The sequence below is a fragment of the Leptopilina heterotoma genome, unplaced genomic scaffold, assembly GCF_015476425.1.
Source record: "Leptopilina heterotoma isolate Lh14 unplaced genomic scaffold, ASM1547642v1 Lhet_6, whole genome shotgun sequence".
NCBI lineage: Eukaryota > Metazoa > Arthropoda > Insecta > Hymenoptera > Figitidae > Leptopilina > Leptopilina heterotoma.
The window spans coordinates 2,791,543-2,817,947 of record NW_025111137.1 but is presented as its reverse complement, the minus strand read 5'-3'; the positions used below and the strand labels follow the sequence as shown (position 1 = coordinate 2,817,947).

Here is a 26,405-nt window from a genome sequence, read left to right as displayed (position 1 = left end):
AATTTAGTTTATACTATATAAATTACAATATAATTTTTTTATAAAATAAATTTTATAAAAATCCTTTCAGTTTGAGCATTAAAACACTCATAAAAATTTTAATCTGTTTAGTAGTAAAATATATTGTATTACTACTTTTTAATTTTAATAGGTACGGAAGTTTACAAGTAAATTAAAAATATTTTTAAATTATATAATACAAAAAAATTAGTTAAAACTTGTTTTTCTGGAAGCAAGAAATATTCAACTAAAAACAATTAAACAATAAACTTAAAATAGATTACATAAATAAATATAAATAAAATAGTATATTACTAATTTTATTATAAACAAGTATTCCAATTGAATTTTAGTTCAAAACATACAAACCAAATTTGAAAAAAATTATGAAAGAAAACCTTCCAAAATAAACAAGTTAAAGCGTGCAAAGCGGGGCACACGACATTCGTCAGACGCGGGAGCCCACATCACGGAGCTTGCGCGCGCTTACAAAAAAATTCATAATTAATCAAATATTTGCTTGAAACAATTTTTTCTTTTTGATATGCAATCCTTAATAAATTCTCTTAAAGTTCTTATTTATAAAATTAAATATGGTTATCCAGAACACGTTTTATTTTTAATTTGTTTATAATAAATAATTATTTTTTATAACAAATTAAGAGCTTCGATGGAGTAAACATTATTTTTATAAAGTTTGGAATTTCATAATTAATTTGCAAAAAGAATCATCAAGTTTCGTCAATTTTTGTCAAAGTTATGCATTTTTTAGAAATGTTATGCATAAAATTTCAATTGTTTATAAAAAATAAACAATTTAATATTTTTTAATAAAATTTACAGGTTATTCGTAACTCTAATAGAACTATCTTTTTGCACATTTACACTGATAAATTTCAACTTTTGAAAATTTAAAGTCCACTTGAGAAAATCTAACCCTTATGTCAAATTTACCTAAAATTATTATTATTTTCATTTTAGTAAAATTATAAGATTTGTAAGCACAGTTTTGAAACTACTTGACTTTTCCTAACTGAAATAAATTTAATTTATTGCAATTAGTATTTCTTTTAATTTATAAGATTCGGTGATTTTTGGGGTGGTTAATTGCGAATCTGCAGGGCTCGAACTAGGTCCGTAAATCCTGTAAAGGTTTGTAAATTTGCTTGAAGTCCGTAAAAGTCCGTAATTTGATTGAAAAAGCAAGAAAAGTTCGTAAATTTAACTATATAATTTGGAGAGTTTTTGAGAAGTTACAAATGATTGCAAAAATTCAATTATTTTCAAAAATTTTAATAAAATTCTTGAAAAAATTCAATTATGTAGAGAAATTTTATATGTAGTAAAATTCATCGTAAAAATTTAATTATTTTTCATAAATAATGAAATTCTTCTCAGGAATTCAATTATTTTCAAACACAATTCTCATCAAATTTTTCAAAAAAAATCAATTATTAAAATGATTTTTATAAAATTCTTCGCTAGAATTCAATTATTTAAAAAAAAATTAATTAAGTTCTTCATAAGAATTGAATTATTTTTGAAAATTTTAATAAAATTTCATGCAAGAATTTAATTATTTTTATAAATCTTAATGAAATTTTTCGTATCAATTTTTGGTAACATTCTACGCAAACATTCAATTATTTTCATAAATAATAAAATATTTTACAGGGATTCAATTATTTTATAAATTATAAAACTCATTCCATAATTTCAATTATTTTCAATACAATCTTAATTGAATTCCTCGAAAAATGTAATTATTCTCAAAAATGTTAATAAAATTCGGCGAAAGAATTCAATTATTTAGAAATTTGTTGATAAACAAATTATTGGTTAACTCAATTATTCAATAATTCATTCATTTTTGTATTAAATCTGCAGAATTATTTTTTTTGAAAAATTTTAATTTCAATTCCGTTAAAATTAGTCGAATTTTTTTGAATTATATATAATTATTTCAAAAGTTTTAACGCAATTCTTCGAAAGCATTTAATTATCTTGATTAATAACAAATTCTTCCCAGAAATTCAATTATTTTCAAATTTTTTTTTAAATAATCATAATTTCACATAAAATTTAATTGTTAACAAATGGATTTGAAATTTCTCACAATGAACTTTTTCGAAAATTATTAAAAATAATTGATTTATAGAAGAATTTGAGTTAAAAATTGTAAAAAATAATAAATGAATTTAAATGAAAAAAATAATTTTGAAAAAGTTACATTAACAATATTGTTATAAGATTAAATAATGATTTTACCTTCATGTTTTATAGTTATGAAAAAATTTAATTTATAGTTTTAAGTAAAATGTTCTCTTATTTGACTCGGCCTGATATTATTTTTGTCAGTAATTGGTCCATAAATGGTCCGTAATTTTTCATTTTTGATCCGTAAAGTCCGTATTTTAAAATACTTTCACTGGTTCGAGCCCTGAATCTGACATGAAATTTAAATTTTGTTCTAAAAATTTTTAAGCTAATTTGGAGAAATTTTAAAAAGATTGATCGCCATACTAGATTCCCCATTTTGGATTTAGAAAAACTGATGTCATATTTGTAAATAATAACTCCGAAATTTGTTAAAGATTTTTTTTATATACTTTAAATTCTAAATTAATATAAATTTATATTACGATGTTATTTTGTTTGGATTTGTAATTTTAGTGAGATCTTATTTTGTTTTAAAAAAAAAATAAAATAAGATCTATAATATCTATAATAACAAAATGAGATCTCACTAATATAAATTTAATTTTACATTATAATTAGTTCATTAGTTATAAAAATAATTAATTCTTTCAAATTTACTTAAATTAAAACGGCTTAAATTTTTAATAGTTCAGTAATGTTCGACTTTACCTCATCGTAGGTGGATCCAAGTAAACAATCCATATTCACAGCTAATATCATGTCTCCCACTTGTAAACCCGCCTGAAAAATTTAATTATTAAATCACTGACACTTCTGCAATTAACAATATTTAACATATAATGATTAATTAATATACTTTCAATTAAGAAATATTAAATCTCACTTTATATTAAACACTTTTATTTATTTCTATAAATCTATTATTTAAATTAGATTATTATTATATTATAATTATACAAAGATTTGTTTTTAATTTTTAAATTACAGTAATGTAAAATTTTTTGTAGATATTATTACATTAAATTATTATTGTTATTAATCCGATTAATAATTAATTAACATTAATTAGAAAACAGTGCTGAAAATGCAAAAGAAATGATAATAAAACGTTGAAGTAAACGATCACTCCGAGTCAAGGTAAAAATAAAACGAGCGTTTTAAGTTTCAATAGCACAGCTGTCTTCTTCAAAATAAGAAAAAAAAATTTGTTCTTCAAACGTAAATGAATCGTTCCTTTTATTTTTACCTTGACTTGGTGTAATTGTTTATGTCATTGTTTAATTATTTGAAACGACTGAGTGATAGTAAGACAATTATTTATAGCTGAAATAATGATGATAATTAACATTATCATTAAAACAAACTATTAGTAAGGAAATATAAAATATTTTTATTTTGTTATAATATATGTATATATTTTTTTTTTGTTAAAATTTTGTTATTTTAATTTAAACGAATTAAAGCGCACTTAAAGAGTGAATTAACTTATAAAGAAATTGTGCATGATTCAGTAAAAAATTCACGAACTTTGTTGTTCTGAAATTAATTCCCTTGGAGATATAAAGTTAATTAAGATTAACGTCAAAATGAGGTTCCTTACTATCTCCGCTGCGCTTCCTTCTTGAATATCTGAGACGAAAATTCCTTGTCCCACTTCTGCGTGTTTGCCTTCGATAATCATGATGCCTAGACCGTAGTGGCCCTAAGTAAATATTCAGATTAAATATTTAAATAAATGGTTATTCACACATTAACATTTATCAATTTCGAAACATTGTACTACTAACTTCATTAACTAATTAATTTTTATTTTTATTTATTTACTATTATTTAATATCATTATAATTATTATAATTGTAATTATTATTTATGTAAATTTTTATTCAGATAGAATCATTTAACTTTTTTATTAATGTTCTTTTATTGTAATCAATTTTAAAGGAAAAATGTTACTTACTTTTTTAATTGATACGATCCGCACACCTTTATATTGACTGAAAGCTGCCTGTAAAAATAATTAAATAATCGTAAAATTTTCCATAATAAATCTTTGGATCGTGTATTTAAATTATTTTTTCTTATCAAACGAGAAAGTATTAAAATTATTGTTCCAAGATTTTCAATTATTAATTTTTGTTTTATTTTCTCCTTGTAAATATGGAATAAATTTTGTTTCTTTACCTACAAAATATATATTTTGAATAAGAAATTATTTGTTATAATAAAAATAAGGAATTATTTGCATTCCAAGATAAAAATTGTTTAAAAAATTATTTGATTTCTAGAAAAAAAAAATAGTTTTCTTTTTAAAAATAGAAGAATTAAAAAAACTTACCTCATCGTCTAAAGAAGGTGGGAAATGAGTGATCGGTCTTACTGAAAGATCGTCTCGTCCAGCTTTCCTAAATTAGAAAAATATTTTATTATACATACAAAACTTTTTTTTTAATATTCTAAAAGGTGGTGGCAAAATTAAAATATTATTAAAATTTCTTTTTCTTTTTTTTAAATAAGAGATTGATTAAATGAACTGCTCTTTTTATATTTTTTAATATGAAATTTCTAATTAGTTTCTTTTTATTTGAATAATATTTTTGTTGAGTTATGAGAGAATGAAAAGTATAATACAATGTCCTGATTGCGAACAAACTCAAGCTGTAATGTACACCAGTTCACTTTTATTACAAGCGCACAAAACGATAGTCGCATTCGTTACACTCGTTGCCTCGCGGCTTCTTACTTTACATATAGAATAGCTAGATCAACTAAAAGCCATTCAATTCCTTTTTATTTTCAAATAAAACACTGAATAAAAGCACACAAACGTTTGCTTAGAATAAACATTTTATTTATTCTATTTATTTCTCTTACAGCGTACAATTACTAAATTTTCGAGATATTTTCTCATGTATTTATTGAAACTTATTTTTCAAAAATTTTTTCGTTAATAAAATTTAATTCATATTTCAAATACTAGTTTTATGCACAAAAATTGCAGACTTTGCACTTATCTACTAAAAGCTACTATTTATTGCTTTTTTACGATTTGCTATAATTTGGAAACTTCTTTTAGTTTTATGCCACTAAAAACGTTTTTGTTTTCTTTTTTCTATTTGCACTACAGTTAACCTGTTAATTATATTGAAACAATAATCAGATACTGTCACCTTTTTTAAATTTGGTCTACTTAAATTTTTTTTGTTAATTTTTACCTATGTTAGATAAATAAATTTTATAATTTTTTAAATATGTTTAATCAAAAGTTTAGTTTCTAAATTTTTTAAAGTAATTTGTATTAAATCTTAATTTTAATTTCTTGAAAGTTTCATTTATTAAAATCTTAGTTTGCACTGAATTTAATTCGTTCAATTTTTTAATCTTTGGAATTTCAATTCATCTTATTTTTAATTATAGGTTCAAAATTTGATCTAAATTTTAATTTATGAAACATTTAAGTAATACAAATTTTAATCTTAATAAGTTTCAAAATTAATCGTTTCAAACTTCAATTTATGTATTTTTTATTTATATATATTTTAGGAACAATATAACAAATCCTGACAAACTATTCTTGTTTTCTTTAACATGATATTTATTAAATGTAAATGAGCAAACCAGCTTTTGTCTATTCGTGCTATACTTTAAAAATACTATAGTATTATCAACATTTTTATGAATTACATTGGTTGACAAAATTTAATTTGTTTGCTACAATGTGATAAACTGCCTTTTTTGCAAAACTAACATCAGATTTGTAATTAACTACCCAACAAATCTCTAAAAGCAAGTTTCAAACTAACTGCACTAGATTTAAAAAAAACGTCCGCCATATTGGATCCACCATTTTGAAAATTAAAAAGCTAGCATCAGATTCGTAATCAGTGACCTTGGAAGCAATCTGTTCAATATAAGGAAGAAAGTGGTCGTAAATAACATTAAGCTTCTCATAATCACATGCTGTTACAAAATTAAGACGTGAATGAAAAATTTCACTTACAGATTCGTAATCTACGGCAGAAATCTTATAAGAATCACCATCGTTAACTATTGCAGCAAAATTTTGTCTACCAGTGCATGTTTTTATTATGTATAAAAATCACATTTAGAAAAAAATTTCAAACGTTCTACATTTTAAAAAGCTTTTTTCAAATTTAATTTTTTAAGAAAATACTATGAATCCTTTTTTTAAAAGGAAAAAAAATACTATACTTCTTAAAATTAATTAATAAACAGACGAGGAGATTAATTATATATTTCTTACCTGAAGACAATGATTTTGAAAACTGGACCAGGAATTCCTTTTATCAGGGCCGATGCATTTAGATGGCATCTTGATACCAGCACTACACCGTTTACCTATTATTATATTTTATTTATTATATTGTTTTGAAATTTTCAAATTACGGAAAAATCCGTCAAACATTCAAAACATTTAATCTTTTCTTTTCAAATTAAAAATTAAATATAAACGATATTAAAATTAAGTTTTGTTTTTTTAAATAGAAAATTATGGCATTTTGTTAACTTTTGTTTTATTTGTCTCTCAGATTTTTCCTTCAATAAATTAGAAAACATAAAAATAAGCCAAATTCTATGTAGATAGTAGACAGGTTTTAATTCTGACATCAAACGATATTTGGTAAAATTTTATACAAGCAGAATTAAAAAATATAATTAATATGATTAATAACTACAGTAATGATCATTTTATATTAAAATAAAAATGTTAAAAAGTTTTAAAATTAAAAATTTTCTATTTACCTCCAATATTTCATCTCCAACTTTAAGTCCACCGTTTTGAAAAGCAGCTCCTTTTGGATTTAAACCACAAATGAAAACTGCCATTTTATTTCTGTCCTTATGGCCGGCTATTGAAATTCCTAATCCGCGTCTGTTCTTCTCTAATTTTACCATTATGACCGTTGGTCCCAGGTTGTGATATTTTTTCTGAACTTTGCCTGCAAGGAAATATATCGATTTTCAATAAAAATAATGAATTCTTAAATTTTTCAAAATTTAAACTTAAAGAAAAAGAAATTAAATTAAAATTTAAAGAACTTTTTAATATTTTCGGTGCAATTATGCAGTCAAGCGGCTTGTAAATTTTTCAATGTGACTCCCTCTTAATATTAGTAGTTTTTAATAATACAAACAAAGTAGATCCTTTCACGTTCGGTCCCTTTTAATAAAAAGTTACTTGTAAAATAAGAGGAATCAGCAAAAAAAACGAAAAAGGAATCTGTCGATTTTCAGATAGAAACCGCTTATCTGCATAATTAAAATTTTCAGTTAAAAAAAGGTGCAATAATATTTAGAAAAAATCAATTCCCTGCCATAAAATTGAGAGTGGTGTAAAAACTCATTAATAGCTTAGTGGTAAAGACACTGAACATTCATGAAAAATGTTTGTGTTATACATTGTTACTAAATAAGAATTTTTTTACTTATTTATTTATTTAATGAGATCAAGTTCCCAGGGCTTTTAAATATAGATTAATATAGAAATTATTATATACACAACATTCGATTCTAAATAAAATAATAATAATACCAGGAATTCAGTTATACATTTCCTAATATCACAGAGATTTTCGTCAACCTGAGATGGCTACTTCCAAATATAACGGAAGTTTTAGTCCAGTTAGATCAATCATTTTTCATTGATACCAGCTTCTATGGGGGTTGCTGAACCTCCTTACGGTGCATGGACAGGTGATGGATGGGGACTCCTCCTATTTACGGATAGTAGCGGTGAAATCAAATATCCGGTGTGGAACAAAATAAAAAAACAAGTCCGACCGATTACAAAAACTGGGAGTACCTGTGGGTTAATACTTCGGCTAAATCCCTCACTGATTCCGACCGTCCTTTTGCGGTGGTCCGCGATTCAGAATTACCCTTCCATAGTCTATCGCGTATCATAAACAGCGACTATAGGGGACATGCAAGGTAATGCAACTTGCTAAGTACAACTTTGAATCATACTAAAATAGTCTTTGAGCCTTTGCGAGTACCTAAGTCCGTTAGGACTATAGCATGCTGTATCTATTTCTTGAGAAACACTTGCTAGGTACCTCGCGTCGGGATAGAAAAAACACTTTAGATAGAATTGAATTCCTTTAATCGACTCTGGCAAGAGAATTATTCTCTCAAGCGAGTTCAGACGAAAGATACTACTATTCTACGGTACCTGCAGGAAGCAGGAAGGTGACGGTCCTTAGACCAAATAAGCGTGAAGTAAAACTCGCTATTGTGATCATAAGGTAGCAGATTGCAAGAAGAGCCCATGCTGCTTCTTATTCCAGGCGAAGTTCGTCGAAAAGAAGAATGTCCAGCATGTCGCTGGATCAGGAAGATGCAGAGTCTTCAGAACTGCCCTAGAGGAAGCAAAGAAGGCTTTTTCAAGGACAAGGAGAAAATAAGGCCAGAACAAGAGCGGCACGGAAGAATCGCATCAGCGACTAAATGAGATCATTCATCTGCGAAGACTGAAGCCGAAATGTAGTTCCGTAGGTGGATATAAGGTTCGAAACTCAGGGGAATCAAGAAGAGGTTTTTAGTCGGTATTGGTGACTGACTAAAGCAGGTATGCAAAATTTCTTCTTTTTTTCCTTGCATTTTGTGCTGAGCCCGACATACCCCAGCGAAATAGGAGTTTCCTGGCCATGCGTTAAAAGCATTTTCCTCTTCTCCCCAGTAAATAAAAAAATACCTCGTCAGAAGTGGGAGGTTCTGCTTCCAGATCAAAGTATCACCATACCCGTACGAAAAAGAAAAATAAATTACCACTTAGTCGCCTCTTACGATATGCTGTGGATAATGGATTAACTATTCTCTTTGCCGGTTAAACACAACGCCGCAGTTGGTGAACCCTATTTGAATCAACGACACCAAAATCAGACGTTCAAACTCAGGTATCCCGGGTTCGTTAGGCCCGTCGGATGAAAACACGTTTACCCGCCTAGGGAATCTGATCAATATTATACTTCCCGGACCAACACGGCACTGCCCATTATCATTGTTACGCTACTACTCTACGAGAAAGCCGTAAGTATCAGCGGCCTTCCAAGCCCCTTTAGTCGCTTCTTACGACACGCGGTAACATTACGTGTGACCTATTCTGCATCCGGTTCCACCACAAGAGAACTTGTTAAGTACAGCAAACGTCTGAGACACATATTTATAATGTTCCGATGAAGTGAGCAACGCCGTGATGTTAGAAAAAGATACACTTATGCTTAGAGCATCTAACTTCAGCTCTTTGTGGCTGCATAGTCAAATAATACCATTTTGAGAGAATCATTCGGAAGTGGAATACATTGTCACTATACTTTGTCGTTTCTAGTCACAAGAGTCTCTGATATGCTGGTAGGTGAGTCGTGTAGGTATACATGTACAAATGAGAAGAAACTTCGCGTACAACTACCTAGGCTGCTTGTTCCAATCGTGAAGCGGCAAGTGCGAGAGGTGTCACAGTAGTCCACGGATGCAGGAAGACAACAATGCCTTGTAGGTTCCATAGATCATCGTGGATAAAGCAAGGAGAAGAGGAAGTGTAAGCTGTATATTACGAATCAAGATTGTTGTAGGTTTGTTTTCAGCATCTCATCTGAATGGTAAGATTTCAGTAGAGATGGTCAGCAAAGTTCTGAGAGATGCAAAAGAATGTCAACATATCAATCAAGAAGGAAATAATGGACGGCCTTAAAACCGTCGTAGAAGCAGTAAGGTCAAATCATGTAGATGCGAATAAGATGAACGAATGTCTATACTAAGGAATAATTTGGTCAGAAGAAGCAAGTCAAGACTCGGAAGAAGTATAACTTCGATTTTCGAATTGGTTGACTTGATTCGAAAACTGAATCGAGTTGTGCAATTCGAAAGTCGAAACTTCGAATTGTCCGATTCGAATCGAAAGTAGACCGAGTCGAGTTGTGCAATTCCAAATTCGAAACGCCGATTTTCGAATTGACTAATTCGAATCGAATTATCTCCGATTCGAATTTTCTGTTGTCGAGTCGATTAATGTTCGGTTCGACTCGATTAAATGCACACCTCTACTAAAATTCTAATTTTTTGTTAAATATTTGTAGCCGGACCCACGTTCTTGTGGTTAGTATCTCTTTCTTAAATTTCCAAAGTTGATTTGATTCTGGTTGAGACTCACTGTGTGTGATGAGTATGAGGCGTAGTGACGAATTTCCACGATTGTTAGCGGCCAGAGACGAATTTATTTACAGGTGATTTTCCGTCGTTAGAGTGTGACAAGGAAGGATTACCAGCGGCCTTGCAAGCAGAAGCTTACCGGCGGTCGCGGCACGAGCGTGTAATAATTCCGGGTTAATAACCTTTTTTAATTTGTGTATAGAGTTTAAATAAAGTGGAAATTGTTGCAATTCGGGTGTAGTTATTCAGTGTTGTTGGGGAGTGTAAGTCGTTTCTCTGTTCTCTCTCTTCCTCAGTGTCGTTGCATCAACGTGAGTCTTGGCGGGAATCTTCCCACTCGAGAAGTTGCCTCTGATTGTTTGTTGCTGTTGTTATTTGATGTGTTCGAGTTGTCAGTGCATAAAAGGAAAGCGAACTAACAACCAATTTGGATGCTTATAATAAAATATTATTTTTAATTAAATTAACCAATCGCATCTTCCAATGCGGTTTAGGGACAAAATGTATTAAGTGTTTGCAGACTCTCAATATGAAACGGCTCTGCTGAATCTTTTTTTAATTAGGATTGAAATCGAAGGCTTTTCAGACAAAGAGAAGTTTACTAATTGGATAATTAAAATTGTTGGCGAGGTTAGTAAAATGCACTTTACAAGTCAAAGGGTTACGGATACGCGATCAAAATTGACTTTAAGAATAGCAAAGTCCAGCAGGCTTTGGTTAGGATTCTATGAACACAAGTAAAAGGTGTCTGTTTTCGGATCCCACAAGCTTACCTTTAAGCCTAAAGCTCGTGTATTTGAAAAACAATTTCACCACAAGAAATTACATAAATCGTGAATCATCGAAATAACGGGGTAATTAATATAAAAAGGGCAAACAGTTTCGTTTAGGCAGACAATATTTATTTGAAAACCGACCCTAGTACATTGTCATCTAAAGCAAAGTCACAAAGAGTATAATTTTAGAAATCGATCATAGCACATTAGTTTGCATTACAAACTGCAACATCTTATATAGTAAAAGTCTCAAGATTTTCAAACACTTTATGTATTTTAAGAAGTATCGAAATCTGTTTGGAAGCGACAATAGTCTGAGTGACACGGAAGTCCTCAAGAAGTCAATACAGCATATCTCATTAGTACAAACAACCGGTCTAACAATCAACCATTGAGAAGACCTACCGTTGCGTTGGTTCCCTATATTAAGCTCACCACTGCACTCAAGATTGGAGATCGAAATAACGACTACCAGTTCCAAGACCAGTTCTAATCGTTTTCCTCTTAATTAAAGATTTAATATCCAACATTACTCATTGTATTATTGTCAAGCCTTTCTTTTTTCTTTCTTGGTTTTTAACCCTCCTACGGTTTAATTAAATTGCAGAAATCGGTACTGAAATGGTTCAATTTACCCTGCATAGAAAATTTTATATTTCAACAAGCTTTAATAGTTTTTTGTGTCGCTGATTACGAATCCGATGTCCATTTTTAAAAATTCAAAATGTCGGATCAAATATGGTGGACCTTTTGCAAAAACTTTTTTTAATTGATTGGATTTAATTGAAAATTGTTACTCGGGTGTTTTCAGGGTCGCTGATTTTAAATCTAGTATCAGTTTTTAAAAATTCAAAATGGCGGATTCAATATGGCCGATTTAAAAAAAATTTTAATTCATCAGATTTGCTTAAAAATCGTTACTTAGGGGTTTTCAGGGTCGCTGATTGCGAATCCGATGTCAGTTTTTGAATATTCAAAATGGCGGATCTAATATGGCGGATAATTTTTGAAAAATTTTTAATTCACCGGATTCGCTTGAAAAACGTATTGGATCCTCCATTTTGAATTTTAAAAATCTGATGCCAGATTCGTAATCAGCGACCCTGAAAACCCCCGAGTAATGATTTTCAAGCAAATCCGGTAAATTAAAATTTTTTTAAAAATTATCCACCATATTGGATCCGGTATTTTAAATATTCAAAAACTGACATCGGATTCGCAATCAGCGACCCCGAAAACCCCTAAGTAACGTTTTTCAAGCAAATCCGATGAATTAAAAAAAAAATTTTAATACGGCCATATTGGATCCGCCATTTTGACTAATTAAAAACGAGAAAAATAGGGATATTACAAAGGTTTCAGTTTTGAAACAAGTGATTGCCTTAACAAGTTTTAGCAATAGTAAATTAAATTTCAAAGATCCCACTTAAAATACCTTTAAAAAAACTAAATCATTATCGTAAAGTCACAAAATCAATAATAGTAATAATTTTTTAAAAATAAATAATACCTAATAAACTTCCAACACATTAGTAAAAAGAAATACAATTTCTTACTATTTGTGTAACCAAAATCATCCTCTTCTTCAGTATCAGCTTCAATTTCAGCTTTCGTTCTTTTTACATTGCCAGCACTTTTCCTTGAAATCTGTAAAGTAAAATGTTAAAATTAGGCTTGAAATTTTCATAATATTGTTTATTGAATTTAAAATGAAAACTATTTCGATAATTTATGATTAAAAATAAAAGGAATATAAAATATTTTTTAACTTTTTTTTTATTTGGTTTAGAACTTTTCTTTATGTGTCTATTGTGGCAAAAAAAATGATTAAAAAAACCTTTAGAATATTCGGTAACGAACAATGAAAAGTAGATATCAGGACTTCATAAAATGCAAACTTTTAATACACAAAGGAAAGAGTTGAGATAATGACCCGAGACTCAAGACTCAAAATATATTATGCATAAAGTGCATTCAACATTTTTCACTGTCAGGAAAAATTCTCTATTCCTCGTGACACTATATAATAATTGGATACTTATCGTGATAACATTAATAGAAAAAAAAACTATTATAATAATTATTATTTTTATGAAAGTTTAATAAGAATCATTATTGCAATAAGTATTAATTAAATAATAATAATCATCATAATAATAAACATATTATTATTATTATTTTTTTTTTTTTGCTTAGGGAATTTTGGGAAATCTACCTACAGATACCTTGGATTCCGCACTCCAAGGTTATGTGGTGTTGGTAAAATGAAACAAAAGGAAATATTAAAAAAAAAGATAAATAAATAAATGTTCTAATAAATTTAATAAACTGGCGACCTACTACCAGCCCGACCCACTAAAACCCGTAACCCTTCTTCTGGAGCCCTTTACCCTGCCTCGGAACTGTCGTGACACTTTAGCCTTCGAGGGTGGCGCTCCAACTCTGTCGCTAATGCGACCTTCTTCCTTTCTCTGCGGTTTTCATGCGTCCGTAGTTAAAAAAAATGATTAAAACTATTTCAAAGTCTAAGCGGAATTTACAGCACAACAATAATAAAAAAAACAAATTTTTAAGAAGTGCAAAATGTCAAAAGATAAAATTGCAAACGGATATAAAAAAGAAAAGGAAAAAAAGTAAACACTTATATAACGTTGAAAAGACAAAACTATAAAAAGGCGAATAAAAAACAGAAAACAAACCAAAAAATGTATAAGGACAAATAAATCACAAAATAAATTAATAAAAAAAACAAACAAACAAATTAAAAGCTGTTTAAATTACGCTTTTTGGCGGCTGTCGGGATCCTTCCTCGACATAACCGAGATTACGAAGTTCTCGACTTGCCGCCAATTTTCTTCCGACTGGGTCATCAGCTCTACCATGTTCTCCGGTGTAACCTGACAGTTAACACCGTCGAACATGGCTTGCCTCTCCAAGTCCCATTTCTTGCATGAGAAGAGGGTGTGCTCCGCGTTGTCCTCAGGGAACTGTCAATATGCACACACCTCCGTCCTCGCGTAATTTAAAGCGACACAGGTACGAGTTAAAACACCCGTGACCTGTGAGCGCCTGAGTCAGATAATAGGAAACCTGACCGTGTTTCCTATTTATCCAGGTGGCGAGTGCCGGGATAAGGCGATAAGTCCATCGACCTTTTTCCTCACCATCCCATCTTTCCTGCCATCTTTCTATGAGCCTGTGCCTCGCTTCTTTGCGGATCAGGCCCTTGCTTGGTCTTATTTCCTCATCCAAGGAACATCTTTCTTTAGAAAAGAGAAACATTTCTTCCCTTTCCCTCGCCAAAAGATCTGCTGGCGGGACACTTGCAAGGACCTGCACAGCACTCGTAGATACCGTCTTATATGCAGAGATGATACGCGTTGTTATCGATCTCTGCGCCAACAGTATCTTTTCACAGATGGTCACACATATTTTACTCCTCAGGGATGGGGTTCACGCTGGTGCTGCATAAAGCATTTTAGCGTGGGCGACACTCGCCACCAGTCTTCTTTATTGTTCACGGGGTCCGCCAACATTTGGCATTAGCCGTGAAAGATTAGCCGCACACTCGATCACCTTATTTGACGCCGTAGCCATGTGGTGGTGGAAGTTTAACCTTCCATCCAACTCCACACCAAGATATTTAATTTGTTTACTCCACTTGACCTCGAATCCGTCTATCACGATTCGTGGGAGCTCATAACCACGTCTGTCTGTGACCAGCAGTGCCTTGGTCTTTTCCAGGGCCATTTCAAGACCTCTAGTATCCAGCCAGCTTTTTGCTAGTCGCAGACATTCGTTCACCAATGTCCCAAGAGCCTCTTCACTTTCGGCAGTGCACACGAACAACGCGTCGTCCGTAAAGCCGATGATCACCGCACCTTCGGGCAGATCCATTCGCAGAAAATCATCGTAAGATACATTCCATACAAATGGACCCACCCTCGAGCCTTGAGGAGCCCCACGCTGCATCTCTTCCCAAAGAGTGCAGGTGTCTTCCTCATATATAACCCACCTGTCGCTAAAATAATTATCTATTATCCGCAACAAGTAGGGCGGCATGTTTTTCTTTTTCATCGACTCGATGAGATCTTTCCATCTTGCGGAATTAAACGCGTTGCGTATGTCAATTGCTACCAACGCGCAGAAGCTCTTCCTTTTTCCAGGTCCCAATTTGTTTTTTCCTGCTTTGGCTATATCCACAACTGCCTGGATGGCTTCAACTGTGGACTTGCCTTTACGAAAACCAAATTGATGATCGGATAGACGATTCTCTTCGGTCAAGTGGCTTTGCATTCTCTGCAGAACCATATCCTCTAGAAGTTTACCCATCGTATCTAGCAGGCATATAGGCCTGTATAATGAGACTTTATCTAGAGGTTTTTCACCTTTCCTCAGGAGGACTAACCTCTGTCGCTTCCAGTCGCGGAAGAACTCTCCTCTCTCAAGGCAAAGATTGAAGCATCGAAGCAGAATCTGGGGTGAAGTATCGATAACAAACTTTAGGATCTCGTTACTTATCCCATCGATTCTAGGCGCCTTACCTGTTTTCAATCTTTTGCCTGCTTTTTGTAGTTTACTAAGTGTGAAGAGTTCTTCCTCTTCGACTTTGCAAAAACTCCAGTCCCTTCTAAGGTATGGCTCTGCAGGAGGAAACAAAGAACTTATTACCTTTCTGACCCAACCAGAATTGTCCAGGCCGGGGGTCTTTTGTCTCGTCACTAATTTCTTAGTCACGATTTTAAAAGCCAGACCCCATGGGTCCTTATCGACTTCCTCGATTAGGTTCATTATTATTATTATTATTAAAATTATTTGTTTTATTATTGTCATTATTTTAGTAACGGTTAATAATAAAACCCACGAAAAAAAGTAATTTGTGATTTAAAACGTTTTATTTTTTTCTAAAATATTATTACCTAAGAAGCAAACAAATTTGAGGTTATGTTTGTAATTTTTGAAATAGAAATTTACCACTGTTGCTTAAGTCGTCATTACTTCTAAAATAATTAATAAAAACAGATTTTAGTTTTTCACAAATAAAGAGCAACTATTAATTAAGGTAAAAATAACACAAATATAACCTTAGAATGCTTTGCTTTTTAATTCTGATTGTTCGTTGTTTTATTTTTGATAGATTCTCTTAATGAGTAAATTATTTAGATTTTGAAACGTTGAAGCAATTTTTTATTAAAATCCACTTGTCTGAATGTATTTGTTTTATGAGCTAGAGTAAATTGTTTAACGTCTGGGAAGTAATGTCCCAATAAAAAACTGTGTAGTCTCCAGACTAAGGTCATTCGTTTTACTATTTAATAAGTATTGTCAAGTTTTGCAGTTTTAAAATTATTTTTTGTGAAGTTCACTTCTTTTTAATTATTGTAGGTATAACAATGGTATTTGAGCAATTAAAAAAAAAGGAATGTCCCGAAGGATTTAATTCTTTTAAATCAAAAGTACATTCTTTTGTTCGTGAAAAATAAAGAACGTACATCAAGCGGATTTATTATCTTCTGGCAAAAAATGGTTTTTTACAAAGGGAGATTAGGAGAGAGATTTTCTCAGAAAATTTCAAGAATTAAATGATTAAAATAATAAGAAAAAATTAATTTTTATAATTTATAGGTACGTTTATGGGTATACAGATAGAAAAAGCATCTGCTTTTTTATTAAAATATCATTTTTCATGGAAATTTTTTCTTTTTTTTTAATAATAAGAAAGAAAAAAAAATTGTATACTCACTTCAACACCAGCTTTTGTATAAACATTTCCCTCTAATTCGCGAGCGTCTTCTTCATCGGAACTTTCATCAGATGAGTATTTTCGCGTTGGTACTGGTTTTGCTGGCTCTCGTGGTTCTTCTTCTGTGATCTCCCGAATGATTTGGGATTCCCCAGGTGGTGATGGAGCTTTCTTACGAATAGACTTCTTCATAGAAGATCTAAGATACGCCACATGACATTGATTTATTTATTAGAAATTTCATTTTATCTCAACTATGTTTTATTTATTTTCTACTAAAAAAAAGAAAAAAGAGATTTTTATTTTTTCACTTTTTTAAAGTATTTCAAAGTTTATAAATTTGTATCTAAATTTTTGGGTAAATGCGTTTTTGCTTTTAAACAATTTAAAGTCAGTTTTTTTCAAAAAAGGTCAGGAAAGTCCGTAATTCGATGAAAAGTTTGTAAATTGTACGATAAATGTGGAGAATTTTAGATAAATTACAAATGATTGCAGAAATTCAATTATTATCAAAAGTAATATAAAATTCTTTCAAAAATTCAATTATGCTCACAATTTTTGAAAAATTCTCGTCAAAATTTCAATTATCTTTAGAAATAATTAAAATTCTTCTCCGAAATTCAATTATTTTCAAAAATTTTAATACAATTCTTGGCAAAATTTCAAAAATTTTCCTCAATTCAATGATTTTTAATATCGCAAACATTTAATTATTTTCAAATAATAAATAAATAAAAATTTTATAGGAATTCAATTATTTACAAATTTCTTCAAAATAATTCAATTATTTTCATAAATAATAAAATTTTTGCAAGGATTCCATTATTTTCGTAAATAATAAAATTCTTTTTAGGAATTTAATTATTTTCACAAATAATAAAACTTATCGCAGAGTTTCAATTATTTTTAATACAATTTTAATCAAATTTCTCGAAAAATGTAATTATTCTTAAAAATTTTATTAAAATTCGTCAAAGGAATTCATATATTTGAAATTTATTTAATAACTTCAATAAATTTATTCAATAAATTATTTATTTTTGTATTTAAATAATTGAATTTTAGTAGAATTATCTAATAAAAATTAATTTCAGTTCAAATTTTAGATAATAATTGAATATTAAAAGCAATATACTGTGAATTTTTAGAAATAATTAAATTTTGAAATTAATTTTTTTGAAAAAGTTTAATTGAATATTAATATATTAGGTATTAAATAAATATTATAAATATTATTAAATATTAAATATATTATTTTAAGTTTTTATTTTCTTATATAATTGAAAAATTTACGAATAATTGAAATTTCGTAAAATTGAATTTTGTAAACAAATGAATTTGAAAATTGTCAAAGAACTTTTTCTATTAAAACTATTAAATTAACTATTATTTAATTAACTATTAAAAATAATCAATTTAAAGAAGAATTTTAGTTAAAAAATTCACGAAAATAATAATTGAATTGCTAATGATTTTATCACTCGGTCATCTATAATTATTATAAAACATCAATAAATTGATCACTCCGAGTCGAATACCATAAGTTTTTGATATCTTCATGTTTTATAGTTATAAAAAATTTAATTTATAGTTTTAAGTAAAATGTTCTCTTATTTGACTCGGACCGTAATTTTTAATTTTTGGTCCTTAAGGTCCGTATTTTTAAATACTTTCACTGGTTCGAGCCTTGCATAGGTCAATAAAGTACTCATTATTACCCTAGGGCAATAAGAGTTAATTAATTGACCAGCTGGGTCAATTCATAATTTTTTAATAATAATACAAGATTTTTAGTAATAAAAATTAATATAATTATATTAATAATAATAATAATAAATAATTATTTAATATAATTAATAATATAGAAAATATTAAGACATCTTTTTACTGAATAATAATTTCTTTAAATTTTGTTTGAACTCTAAAAAAATGGCCCATTTCCTTAAAAGTAGCTTATATTTATTATATGTATTAAAAATAAACCATTCGTGACAGGATCCAGTATAAGGACAACTCTCGGGTAAAACAGAATATGAGTTCCGGATTTGAATTTTTTTTTCTTTCGTTTTCAATCACGACTAATCACGGCAATAGGGGAAAGCTTTTATGATCCAGTAAATCGTAAAGGCAGAGAAATATTTTTTCTTTTCTTTTTTTATTCTACAAAATGAGGAAGGTCGTCTTTAAAAGATTGTTTTGTGCACAATACGCGAATCATATTTCCTGAACAATATAAATTACTTTTAAAATCTCGTTGTTAATAGGAAACAAAAGAAGAGAAGAATAAAAAGAAAACAATTAATTAAAATTCTAAACTTTTATATAGTATAAATAAACAAATTTTTTTTTTAAATTACTTGCGCATTGAGCTGCGTTGAGTAGGTTCAGATTTTTTCTCCGAATATTGCTTGACAAAATCCACCCTCGAACGTGACTGATCCACATCTTCCTGTAAGAAATAATTATTACTTTTACTAAAAAATAATGTTTCGATAATATTAAAATTATGATAGTTTTAATTTTTTTAATTTATAATAAAGTTTATTATACAAGTATTAAATTTTCATTCTTTTCTTGAAAATATTTTTTTCCCGGGAATGAATATTTTAGTTTTTTTATTTTCAAATGAAGAGAAAAAATATAATGAAGGTAAAGAATTCAAGAAATAAATATTTTTGTATATTTTGCTAATTTTAAAAATAAATGAAAGAGAAAGAAGGTTATTTCTATTTAATAAAGATAATAAGAAGCTGGAAAAGAATATTTTTGATCCTCTTTAGAATGAAAAGAAGCAGAAGGCCAATAAACTAATTTATATTTGAAAAAAGTTTTAATGTCACTGTTTGCGAAACAAAAAATATATATACTTAATATATATTTCGAACTTTAAGAAGTGTGTCACTTTAAAGCCGTCCTATATAAAAATATAAATCAAACTCTTTTGGAAAGCATCTCTGCACGAAAGTGGAGTTTTAAATGAGCTTTGTTTTTTCCACAATTCAGCAGAGTTCTAAATTCCACGGGTCTTTGAAAACTTGGAAGTTCCGATACTCGTTTAGAATTTAAAATCGGTCCTTTATTTTTCTCACATACAGATTTTGTTATATATGCATACATATATACATCTATATATGTCCATGTAAATATATATATAACAACCAATTTTTAAAAGAGGAAAATTTCCATTTATAGAAAATTTAATGAAACAAATAGTTTTCAAAATAAAATTTAATTTTTTTAGGGAAATTTTTATTGTACACGAAAAGACAAATAAAGCAACTTTTATACTATTCACGAAGTAAAATCCAAACTGTTATTGTTTTACAGGTCATACTAGACTATAAAATTTACGCTGATTCAGATCAAATGCTGTAGCAAAAATAAAAAATAAACTTGAGTTCTCCAAAAAAATGATACTGATTTGGTAACTCTGATTAAAAAAAAATCAAAAACAATTAAAAGTTTTAAAATTGCCCTCGAGGGATCTGTCGAAAATTTTATCCTCTGCCAATGAAAAAAAACTTTTAAATACGTTAAAAATTTTGGGGTTTAGATATTTTTGAACAGTAAATTGTAAATAATACCACTGTGCAACATTATGTTTTAGTATTAATTCTCCCCCCTCTTTTTCTGCGCGGAGAAACAAGGATAATTTAATTTACCCTGAGGAGTGTAAAACTTAAAAAACTTGACACTCTTCTGTTCAGAACCTAACCTGAGGATATTTTCATTATTCGCACCTTATCACTATTATAAAAGTTAAAAGTTAAATTAAAAAAATCCGTAGTTGAGAAGAATCGAACCATGGCCATTACTGTTCTTGCGTGTCTAGTAGTGTTGCAATTGAGCTAATTCACATCTTTAACCTCCCTACGGCTTGTCCTGAGTTAACACGGGGTAAATTGATTGTGCCAAAAACGGTTGATTGAAGCTAATGCTCTAAGCTTTTCATAAATATTGGTTTGCAATAATAAAGAAAATGTTTATCAAAGTTACATATATAACTTTAAATGTTAGTTAAACAAGCAAGTTATTCAATAAGCAGATAATGTGCATTTAGACAAAAAGTTTATGAAAATCATTACCTACTCGGGAATTTTCGAGGTCGCTGATTATAACGAATCTGGCATTAGATTTTCAAAATTCAAAATGGCGGATCCAATATATTTTCAGAAGCTTAACACAACTTCTTAAATTTTTTCGACCGTCATATTGGATCCACCATTTTGAATTTTGAAAATCTGATGCCAGATTCGTAATCAGCGACCCTGAAAACCCCTGAGTAACGATTCTCAAGCGAATTCGGTGAATTAAAAAATATTTAAAAAATTATTCGCCATATTGGATCCGCCATTTTGAATATTCAAAAACTGTCATCAAATTTGTAATCAGCGACCCCGAAAACCCCTGAGTAACGATTTTTAAGCGAATCCGATAAATTAAAAAATTTTGTTTTTAATTATCGGCCATATTGGACCTGACATTTTGAATTCTCAAAAACTGATACCAGATTTAAAATCAGCGACCCCGAAAACACCCGAGTAAAAATTTTTAAGCGAATCTGATGAATTAAAATAATTTTTGAAAAAGATCCGCCATATTGGATCCGCCATTTTGAATTTTTAAAAATGGACATTGGATTCGTAATCAGCGACACAAAAAATTATTAAAGCATGTTGAGATATATAATTTTCTATCGTAAAAAAATATGACAAAAAAATTATTTTTATTTTCAAAATTTATTACAGATAAACATTTTATGTATTTTAAATAATTTTATATAATTTGTTACAAAAAAATTATTATTATAAAATTATATTTTTCAAAATTTTTATATCTTACTATAACATATATCTAATTTTGATATAGATTAATAATTCATAATTTAGTGTATCTTTGATGAATTTTTGTAAACCACAGATGCTTTTTATATTCAGAAACCGTTAAAGATTTTTTTTTATTAAATTTCCTTTTATGCTTAAAATTTCTTTCCGAATGTAATTAATTTTTTCATAATAATTTAAATTTAATCCTTTCGTGCCCCCAAGAAACCCAGCCAGTGGATTTTATTAAAAACTATTGTTATTCGGGGGGTTTTTGGGTTTCTGATTACGAATCTAAAGTCAAATTTTTAAAATTCAAAATAACTGCAGCCACTTAGATAGTAACGTAACTAATTAAATAGGTAGACCAATAAAAAAGTAGTTGAATCAACTAATAAAATAACTAAGTTTATTAATAAAAATGGTAACACCACCCTGGTTAAAAAACCGGCCAGATTTCGGACTAATCCGAAATTTGTCCGAAACAATGCGGTTTATGGTCAGGTTTTTGTCACCCGAAATTAATCCGGAAAAATTCGAACTCTATACGGTTTGTGAACAACTAGTGAATCCGGAGTTGGTCCGATGAAGTCCGAAATTAATATCAATTAATTTTAACTAGTGAATCCGGAATTAGTCGGAAGCAATCAAAAATTAGTCCGGACAATTTAGTGAATGTTAATAAAAAAATTATTATACAAGTTACACTTATTAATTATTATTACTTTATGGTACATTCAACATATTTTTTGATTTACCTATCGCAATTTTATTTACATTAACTTAAAATTTCTAACGCTTGGGGATTCGAACTTACACCTATCTAACATTATAACGCACCGAAATCGAATACACTAACCACTATACCACGATCGCATGGGAGTTCAAATTCATAATAGAATTTATAAAGTGCCACGAAAAGAAATAACAAGAAACTAACACATAATCAGTGTTAATTTTAATATTGAAACAAGATAACTAATAATACCTACTAGTGAATTTGTAAAAACAAACTGACTGCAGAATTAAATATTTTATTTACCATAAGTAAATACCCTGAATAAAAGTGGGACCGATTTCGGACTAATCCGGACTTTGTCCGCAACAGTACGGTTTATTGTGGAGTTTTTTCACCATGAATTAAGTTTGAAATCAATACCGTTTTTTATAACTATTGAATCCGTAATTAGTCCGGTTTAGTCTGTAGTTAGTCAGATCATATGCAACTAGTAAATGCAGAAGTAATCCGATTGGTTTAACCAGTGAATCCGCAGCTAATCCGAAACAGTCTGCTTATGGACAGATTTTTGTTCTAAAACCATTCCGGATACTTTAAGTCTTTGAATTAGATTGAATATGGATTGTATTGAACTGTCTGTGGATTGTATATATTTACAAATTCTTATAATAATAAGACTTATTTTCGGGCTGTGGTGTTTTGATCAGATATTATTCGGATTGACCCTGACTATTACCGGATTCTTTTCATACAGATTTTGTATTGTTCCATACTTGTTTTGAATTCAATCTTTTAACTGGATTAAATTCGGATTATTGCGGACTGATTTCGGATTATTTTGTATTTATTTTAGATGAGTTTTTTGACGGACATAATTTCGGATTGTTGAATAATAATTACGGACTTAATTTATAGACATTTAAGGTTACTCCAAACTGATTTAGGATTCACAATTTCACTCGGATTGATTTTAGATTAACGCGGATCATTTTCGTACAATTATCGGACTAATCCACACTAATATGCCCGGATTTAATTCGGATTAGTCCGAAATTTTTATCAGGGATATAATTTGATTCGGGTGGCCGTCTATTACAGGATTCTTAGCATATACATATTTCGGATTGTTTCGTATTTGTTTCGGAATATGATTTTATCACATTAATTCCGAATTGAAGCGGACTATGTCGGATTCTTTTTGTACAGATTTCGGATTATTTCGTATTTGTTTCGGATTATACCTTTTAGTTGGATTAAATCTTGGTTGTTGCAGACAATTTTCGGATTCTTAGCATACAGATTTCGGATTGTTTCGTACTTCTTTCGAAATAGGATTTTGCCACATTTAATTTTAAATTGTTGCGGACTAATACCGGATTTCTTGTGTACAGAGTTCAGATTGCTCCGGACATTTTGCGGATTAAGTTTTTTTAACTAGATTAAACTCGGATTGTTGCGGACTGATTCCGTATTCTTTACATATTGATATCGGATAATTCCGTACTTATTTTAGAAGAATTCTTCGCCGGTCATAAATTTAGATTGTTGCGGACTAATTACGGACTGAATTCGTAGACATTCAGGATTACTCCAGAGTGTTTTCGGATTCAGGTTTTCGTTCGGATTGATATCAGACTATCGCGGATCATTTTCGGACCTTTTTCGTACAATTTTCGGACTTATCCGTACTAATCTGTCCGTATTTAATCCGGAATTAGTCCGAAATTTTTACCAGGGCAACCAATAAATTAGCAGCAGCATAGTTTACCAACTAAAAATAATTTTAGAAAAAATGATTACCACAACTATTCTTTTCTCTCAGTGTACATCCCTTTAAAATGCTTTGATTATTACATATGTTACATACAAACAAAAGTTATTTTCTATTTTGATTCTGATACATTAACGAAACAAAAGTCTACTTCAAATTACATTGGGTTTTCTTCTGATATATTTCATATTTGATATGCGCAACAAATTTTACGCATGTAAAATGCACATCAAACGTTACTGCTCAAATTTATAGTGTATATGACATCAATACATAAAACATTATTTATCTCGATATTACATAATTTTAATATCTTTTTGTAAAATAATTTTTAATTGTAAATGAATTTTATGTACGTATATTTATAAATTATAATAAAGTTCCAGTTTCTGAAGAGGACGGCTGTGCCGTTGAAACGTAAAGAAAAAAATTTTTCTTATTTTTTTTCATTATTCTGAATGATTTGGAGTGATTGATAAAGCCATCATTATTATTAAATAACACCGAGTGATGAATTCAAATCAATATTTATTTTAATATCTAAAGTTTTTATTTTGATGCACATATTTATATCATAATTAAAAAGTAAAGACTTTTGATTCTGATATTGAAATCAAATTCAAAACTAAACAGAGTGGAATTTTGATTTTGATATACTAATCAGAACATAAACAATATTTATTTTTGATTTGGTAATCTGAATCGAAACTAAATAAAGACTACTTTTGATTCTGATACCCATGTCCGAATCAAAACAAAATTTTTTTTTTATTTTGTTTTGATTTGTAGAAAAAAATTAATTACAAAAAATCACCCCAGGGCAATAAAAAAATTATAAAAACTACCCATATAAAACCAACATTTTTTTTCAATTGATTTAATTCGCCGGAAACTCATTACTCGGAGGTTTTTGGGTTAGCTGATTATGAATTTGACATCTGAATTTCAAAAAGCAAATTGACAGATCAAATATGGAAGACGATGTTTTTAAAAATCGTTCTAATTTGCCTGAAACTTAATTGTTATAGGAAGGTAATGAAATACCTTTTCCAGTGTTAGAAACACATTCTAGTATCTATTTATTAATAATTATGATAATATGTAGAGTTCCGAAAGGGTTTTTATTTTCGATCATCGTTTTTAATTTTCAAACCTTCCGGGCATATTAATAAACATTTACAAATCATGTAGAAGCCGTAAAATATTTTAAAATTCATTTTAGATCATGTATTACTGTCTGAAGGTACACGGAGAGACCGAGATTACTAATTTTTGTATAAAATCACACTAGAATTTACTATATTCACATTGCAACCACCGGAAATAAGGGGACTTTTTGTATTTTTTACTATTTTCTACACTAAGTCACTAATCCCGACAAATGTTCACCAAATTAGCAAAGTTTCTTACTATTTCGTCCAATAGTTCCAAACAACTGTAGTAAAACTCAGAAACATTGTGTACGTAAAATTACTATAGTCGTTGTAAATGCAGAAAGAAAGAGTGAAAAGAAAAAATACGGATTTTTGTCGCCGGTTTCCCGTCAATTCTTGACTAGTGGAGGTAAACTGGAAGGATTTTTACATACACAGACACACACACTCACACACTTATATATTTGTTGTTGGATAAATATTTGAAGACACACACATGTTTATTTCACTTATATGTATAGACGCGGTTAATTAATACACTAATACACAACTGCACGCACGACAACGAATTTCACTGAAAGTATACATCTTTGTTTCCTTATATATTGAATGATGAAAATTTACAGCACTTACGAGAAAGCAGTTTACTTTTAACAACTTATTATAAGACATACTTCTTGGGACAGGAATAAATGCAAAATTTATTAATTTATAATGGTCAATTTCTGAGATACCGAACGACCTACGTTTCACTTTATATTTAATTATTGTAGATAATATCCAAATTTATTTTACATACGCGAAACATAGTCACTGTCAATGATCGGAAGGCATCGGCTCATTTACGGAGATTGACGAGGTTAGCAACCAATAGAAATACAGGCGCCATATGACTGCACTCGCTAGCCACACTTGCTCACCAAAAATTACTACAGTGGATAGAAGATTTTAGTGGAAAATGTTTTCATTTGTCAGATTTTGTCTAATTAAATTAGAGAAAACTATAATCAATTTTCGCTACATTTACAACTCTTACACAAAATATTAAAACTTGCTATTTCAATGTAGCAAAT

The 26,405-nt window shown here is 29.4% G+C and overlaps 1 protein-coding gene across 3 annotated transcripts in view; it reads right to left on the bottom strand.

The window, feature by feature from the left end:
• LOC122509159 (inactivation-no-after-potential D protein) overlaps positions 1-26,405 on the bottom strand; it is a 131,824-nt gene that overhangs the window by 6,897 nt on the left and 98,522 nt on the right. For all 3 annotated transcript variants that reach the window (XM_043622981.1, XM_043622980.1, XM_043622982.1), the window contains 9 exons: positions 19,203-19,294; positions 16,846-17,044; positions 12,659-12,749; positions 6,922-7,118; positions 6,422-6,516; positions 4,496-4,562; positions 4,118-4,165; positions 3,761-3,862; positions 2,869-2,940 (listed from right to left, as the gene is read on the bottom strand). In XM_043622981.1, coding sequence (XP_043478916.1) covers positions 2,869-2,940; positions 3,761-3,862; positions 4,118-4,165; positions 4,496-4,562; positions 6,422-6,516; positions 6,922-7,118; positions 12,659-12,749; positions 16,846-17,044; positions 19,203-19,294 — 963 coding nt within the window. The remainder of the gene's footprint in view (positions 1-2,868; positions 2,941-3,760; positions 3,863-4,117; positions 4,166-4,495; positions 4,563-6,421; positions 6,517-6,921; positions 7,119-12,658; positions 12,750-16,845; positions 17,045-19,202; positions 19,295-26,405) is intronic.